This window comes from Boleophthalmus pectinirostris, unplaced genomic scaffold (genome assembly GCF_026225935.1).
Source record: "Boleophthalmus pectinirostris isolate CB_2022bp ecotype Guang Dong unplaced genomic scaffold, ASM2622593v1 HiC_scaffold_6, whole genome shotgun sequence".
NCBI classification, from domain to species: Eukaryota; Metazoa; Chordata; class Actinopteri; order Gobiiformes; family Gobiidae; genus Boleophthalmus; species Boleophthalmus pectinirostris.
In genome coordinates this window covers 19,874,929-19,881,478 of record NW_026571447.1, presented here as the reverse complement: position 1 = coordinate 19,881,478, position 6,550 = coordinate 19,874,929, and the positions used below count along the sequence as shown (strand labels likewise).

At 38.3% G+C, this 6,550-nt stretch overlaps 1 protein-coding gene across 1 annotated transcript; it reads left to right on the top strand.

Moving 5' to 3' along the window:
• Window positions 1-4,007: 4,007 nt before the first annotated feature.
• Window positions 4,008-5,361, top strand: eny2 (ENY2 transcription and export complex 2 subunit). The gene is made up of 5 exons (XM_020937538.2): window positions 4,008-4,196; window positions 4,281-4,358; window positions 4,567-4,637; window positions 4,865-4,939; window positions 5,009-5,361. Exons 2-5 carry the CDS (start codon window positions 4,291-4,293, stop codon window positions 5,080-5,082), a joined length of 288 nt encoding a protein of 95 aa, XP_020793197.1. The 5' UTR covers window positions 4,008-4,196; window positions 4,281-4,290; the 3' UTR covers window positions 5,083-5,361.
• Window positions 5,362-6,550: the final 1,189 nt, after the last annotated feature.

Genomic DNA, 6,550 nt, shown 5'->3' with positions numbered 1-6,550 from the left:
AATCTTGATCTCACTCAAAGTTCAATTAATTGCAAACCCCTGCCTTTACAGTGCATGCACATACCAGGACGTAATACATAAGCAACAAAAGACCTATTGTTCAACACTATAAACATAAATGGAACATAATCTCACAAGTCGTATCCTGTGAATCATATTGAGGTCTCACATGATCAAGCCGAAACCATTTTGTCAGTGCACCTGTGACCTATCTCTTCAAAGTAAAGCATTTCACAGAGGTTTTCAGCCCAATTCACAAAATCATTCAGGCAGAACGCAGCACGACAATGACCTATGGTGCAGTGTGGGATAGAGTGGTTTGTTCTCTCTAGATAAATGTTGAATGAAAATGCCAGGATCCCAGTCATGTTATCTTAAGGGGCAAAATGGCTTCCAAATAATTGAAAAATGCATCAAAAAATGGAATCAAAAGTGAAAAAAAATATTAGAACGTAAAGTTGGAACCTGTGGGTGCAGAAAGAATGTGATTGCAGGAGCAGGATTTTGCTTATTTTTGTGCTCTTATGACATTTTCAGGCAGACTTTATATCCTGTTTCTCTCCTGTAGCCATCGATCAATGTCCAGGCAGCAGCTTCATATCTGTGAGCTGAGACTGCTCATGTGCAACCTGGATATGAAGCAGAAGAAAGGGGAGGAGGGGCATTGTTCACATCTTATCTTATTTATTTTCTCATTTTAATTAGTCCACGCAGTTAAAGAAACAGAAAAATGTATTAATCAGTAGGTTGGCAGTTAAATCCCAGATATTGCTTACTGTCATTGGGCAAGACACTTCACTCATCTGTGACTATTTATATTGATTGCGATCAGACTCTTGCCAGCATTGAGTGTGACAGAAAAAAAAACAAAAAACAAAAAAACACCTCTTTATATAAGCCAGTGTCAGGAAAAGCACTTCATAACCCTAATGCATTAGCATTATTCTGGTTTATTCCTTCCTTTTTTGTGGATGGCTGCAGCCTGTTCCAGCAGGGTGAGAAAGAGAGAGAGAATCCATAGTAACAGTGAGGAGCATAGTCAGACCCAAATTGACTATGACACTGTATTAAGTATAAGGAAGGTATCCTTTGATTTTTGTCTAATTGGAACCTCAAAGCAAGGTTAGTAAGAAATATCATTACCTTCAGTACACTTTTAAAGATGTACTAATAGAGTTTGGAGTACATGTCTTTTTGTAAAGAAACTGAGCACAGAGAGTCCAGTGAGGAAGAGCAGGGTTTATTCCCATTTTAAACAAATGTGAAAGAATCTGTATGCCTTTGTGTTCACCCTGCATAGAAGACTCATTACCGACAAGACAAGAAGAAAACAAGTTTTTTTTATATATCAGAAATATTTTGTAATAACTGAAAATGATTTTGAGTATTAAAAATAATGCATTATCTAAAATTTCAGTACACAGAGTCCACTGAGTGCCCATCTCTCCTTTTCAGCGTGTGTTTTTATTCTTGTGTCTTGCATCTCAAGCAGGTAACAAAGGCTTCTTAGAGAGGGCCCACCATTCATCAGGAGATGCTCCCCTTCTGGTTAATGAAGTCAGGGAGGCTCAGAGCACAGTAGTCTTCTCCTCTCTCCAGGACGAACTGGAAGAGCCAGGCCCAGAGCCAGTTCACCTGAGTTCCCTGCCCTGCACTCAGGCACAGCAATGGAAACAGAGGAGGCATTTAGAAACATTGTTAATAATAATATTAACAGCATTGTGCTCTCAAATAATAGGAATATGTTCATATAAGTGTTATATGAGTTTTGAATCTGATTTTATGTAGGGGCGCACCTCAGTGACCAGTGGCGCTCCAGTTTGTCCTAACACATGACCTTAGAAGACTTCTGTTAATGCTCATTCTCCAACAAAATGACATGATTCATTACATTTAAAGCACAGTTAGCGCCCCCTCTCCTGATCGGAGGCACCACTTTGACTGATAGACACCCACTCACTGATGATAACAGTGTATGTGAGTGATGAGACCATTTAAAACAGACATGTAGAGAATGAGAGAGATTGATAGGAAAACTGGGACAAAAAAATAGTTTTAATTGAAAGCAATTGTGCAGGTGGTATAATGTTACACAATTTTCGGCTCCATTTTGTCTTGATGCTATCTGAAAAGATAATACAGCATGGCTATTTTAAACCTGTTATCGTGGGGTGACTGCAGGTGCGTCCAAACCCTGTAGCACGATGCAAGTATGTGAATGCATAACCACACAGAGAACTATGTCATTTGTGTTCCTACGAACAAAAAGATAAGAGACACAGCTGCTTTCTTAATAATACAGCCAACATGGAGATTTATTAGGGTAGACTTTGTGAGGTCACTAAACCATATCAGAAATGTAGCTGTTAATCTGTGCCGGTGGTCAACACACATTTTACACTGGTAATGGTCGAGACATATCTTTAACCACTGATAAAAATAATTATAATTACGCACTCTAATATTACAGTGTGTTTTACCAAAGAACACAACAATAGAACTGATGGAATGTTATCACTGATTGATGTGTTTAACCCAAGAAGAAAACCATACAAAAAAATAAAAAATAAAAATATGTGCCTTATAGACTCATAGACAGAATTTTAGAAAAGATTATATAGTGTTGGTTAATGTGGGCCCATGTGTCCCTCAGACGCTGCTATACCCTGTCCCTTACCAAAGCCATGATAAATTGCAGGAGACCCAACTTGTGTCACCTGTGGAAGAGGAGGAGGAGGCTGAAAAGATAAGTCACAACAGAGCAGGATAGACACACTATTTCACTGATTAACTCCCCTTTGACCATCCACCATGAAATACACACAAGTGCGGACTTGACTACTGCCAGATTTTTCTCAGCGTCTCACCAGGATGCTCAGAGAAAGGGAACTTTTCTTCTCTGAAGACCATTAGTCCATACCTACAACACTGCCGCCCATCAATCTGTCTGCTGGAGAGGGATGCAGACAATTCCACCTTAACATATTAGGATTCAGGAAGTATAACTCTTTTTTGTATTCAGGTCTTTATGGGGATTCTGAGTTGGATAGGCTATTACTCACTAAAAAGTGCAAAGAGCATTTACCGGGGCTACACCATACCCTCTCCTCATAGCAAGAAGGTTCTTGGTTTGATTCCCAGGCTGGATGGTGTATGCATATTCTCCCCATATCCAGGTGGGTTTTCCTCAGGGTACCTTGTCACCCTAAATAAATTGACTTGCACCTGACAGGTTGCTCCTACCCCTGTAGCACTGAAGGGTGGGTCAAGAGCCCTGGGCAAATTTCCAAACAAATACATCAACCTTACTGCTAAACCAGAAGACAAGAAGACAACATTTTAAAGTCAATTTTGGAGACTAAATGAAATGCATGATCTGTTTTTAGGTACTTTTGTCCAAGCCTTATACTCTTTTCATCTTAAGGGCATTTGACCTCAAAAGTTGTAATTAAACTGAAATCCACTGAAATAAGTTTTTAAAGTGCAGAAAAGGAGTGGGGTGGGACTAGAGGTCTTTCATAATAAGACAGTTTTAAATTCAAACTGTGAGTGGGCTCATTAAATGTAGAGGACAACCCCAGTGCATCCTTAAAATGCTGGGCACTGAACTGAAGCTGATTTCAGTAGCCTATATGGCTCTCCTTTGGTCATTATAAAGTTTCATGGTTTCTAAAGTGTGTGCATGGTAAAACTCTGAACACTGAGCTGCAGGCTAATTGAGCTCCAGGCTAAATCTGTTTAGCTCAGTTGTTGGATATTTAGCCTGCATTATCAGACAGTCAGTCTGACGTTTCCCCGCCACAGGTAGTAGATCTATTAATGATATTTGAACGCTGAGTGCATAAGTCAAACAAAGATGACATTTAAAGAAAGAAAATATTGGGCTAATAAGGGCGGGCTAATAAGGGCGACGCAGGTCTACTTTCATAGGTAAATAGAGCCATCGTGTGGTTGTTTTTTACAATTACAACACTTTGGGTCAGCCGCGGAACCATTGCACAGTCTTTTGTTTGTAGTCGGAATGGGTACACGACAGCACGATCTCACAAAGTTGTGGATGAAATAAGAAGCAGTTTTGACTAACACAACAAATATAGACGCTTTCAGACAAAGCTCAGCAGTTCGCCGCATTTGCGTCTTTTGCGCAAGTCTTCTAAAATTCAGGGAATGCGGACTAATCACGTGTGCAACAAACAGTGAGTCTGAAGTTTCTATCCACAATGAACAAATGTCTTTGCCCTTGGGGTTTATTTGATGTTGTTTGTGTTTTTTTGCTGCAGGTAAGACATCATGAACAAAGAGACCAGACTGAAAGCATCAGTGAACCAGAAGCTGACAGAGATGGGCGAACGAGAGAGGTGAGATTATGGCAAAGACTACAGACAAATGTTTGTCTAATAATTATTGAGCAGCTAAAAGTACCACAAATAGTAGTGTTCCTAAGCGCAAGTAAATGGTAACACTAACACTGCTTCTAAGTTAAATGTTTTTAAGATCTTTATACCGTACATATATTTGCTAACCCCTTTGAAAAAAGACAAATTAACTGAAACAATTTCATTGAAGACTAAAGGAGCTTCTGAGAGCCAAACTCACAGAGTGCGGATGGAAAGATCAGATGAAGGCCCATTGCAAAGGTATGAAGTAACTTCTTGACATAACAAATATAATACTTGTGGTTTCTGCAGCCTAGTTGTGTCTTAATACAGTGTAAAATAAACAAGGGTAAGAATAATGGTCTGCAACAGTTAAGTTAAATCAGAATTTACTAATCATGAAATTGAAAATATATTTTTTGTATTATTTTGTTGTCTTGTATTGTCTCTGTTTTAAATTAAATGTCAATTCATGTTTTACTTTGCAGATGTTATAAAAGAGAAGGGCCTGGAGCATGTGACTGTGGAGGACTTGGTGGCAGAGATTACTCCTAAAGGAAGAGGTAATAGTCCACTTTTCCAAAAGTCCAAAAAAGACTTTGAATACTTGATCCGTTTTCCCTCTTTTGCAGCGATGGTACCTGACAGCGTCAAGAAAGAGCTTCTGCACAGAATAAGAGCCTTTCTGTCTCAGCATGCCTCATAAGATACACTATTTTTAGTTAAGTGATTTTACTTGATTTTTTTTTTTTTTTTGTACTTGATTTAGCAGTATGCTTTGTACATTTTTATATGACTTTAGATTATCTATCAATGCAGTTGACTCATTTATTAGTAACTTCAATTGAAATCCTTAACAATAATAAAATTGACTGTTATAGCCTATAGATTCAAAAGAGAAAAGTGGCCTTCTTTGTTGAGATAGTTATATGATATGAATGAGAACTTATGTTGTTGAGATAATAAAAATACTTTCACAAAAAGATGCACACAGAGCAATGTTTTCATTCTAGCCCCCACTTGGGCATTCTGAGACCAATATTAAATGTAACTAACTGCTATATCACAACTCTAATGCCATATAGCTCTATCATTCCATAATTTTCATAAGATTCATTTATTTTCTTTTGTTAAGTTTCAGTATTTCGGACACAAAAACCTGTCCATACACCAGTGGGTCTGTCAGTGTGTGCTGAGATCTTCACTTCTTTTGGATCACCATCATAGCACCTGTGTCAATAAGAGACACGGCCAAAAGCGAGGTCACTGTAGTTTGGCTTCCATTCATGCTCTTCAGTCATTTTTAGTAGCAAACTAAAATGATCATAAACACATCTTTTCCAGTAACACTGCTCATAAACATATGGAAAACATATGTCTGTGACAAGTCTTTTAAAACCATAGTGGGAATATTGTACCATAGCACAGTGTGGATAAGCAGGCACCTGTTTCAAGTGATAACAGTCGTACAAGTGAATTACTGTAGGTGAAGACCTGGACCTGATGCAGAGCAGTGTAAATCTCTATGTTTACAACAACCAGTCTGATGTTTCAGATTTATTAAGACATCTCCTAGGCTTTTCTGTCTCATATATCATTGCCTATATTTCTTTTTTTTATAAAGGAAAGGGCAGAGCATTGCATAAGCACACAGGGTTAAAAAATCCACAAGATTTGTTGCATTTGGTCCAACATTTGGGAAAGCAATGTCTGATCAATTTCCTCAAGCTGAATTTATCACAGAACACTTAACTGCAGTGCTCAAATTTGTTAAATTTCAAGTTTCTTAAATTTGAAAAGTAAAAGGTAAAAGTAAGAAAATAAGAGTTCATTAATTTTAATTTCAAGCCAGTTAAAGGAACCCTCAACATTTGGATTTCAATTATGTAATGATATGAGGTAGACACGTTTAAATCAAATAGATTTTACTGATTAAAAAATGTAATGGCCAGTGGCCAGGTGGAGTCCTGAAATACAGTTGATTTAAACCTAAAAGGATGCTTTCTGATCTTAATCATCACTACCTAAACCCCAGCACAGCAGCCAGTCATGAACCAGTGCTAGTACAGCCTTTGCAGCTGAGTGAGGGAATTCTGAGCTTTCACATGAGGCACAGCCTGGCCATATACTGACAAAGAGAAAACTTGTATCTATCCTGCTGGTTAAGGCTCTGG

Excerpts from the sequence above, each read along its gene's own strand:
- eny2 (XM_020937538.2), top strand. The coding sequence starts at position 4,291 with ATGAACAAAGAGACCAGACTGAAAGCATCAGTGAACCAGAAGCTGACA. Across the intron at positions 4,359-4,566 it reads GAGATGGGCGAACGAGAGAG|ACTAAAGGAGCTTCTGAGAG; the intron begins GTGAGATTATGG and ends ATTTCATTGAAG. Across the intron at positions 4,940-5,008 it reads GATTACTCCTAAAGGAAGAG|CGATGGTACCTGACAGCGTC; the intron begins GTAATAGTCCAC and ends CCTCTTTTGCAG.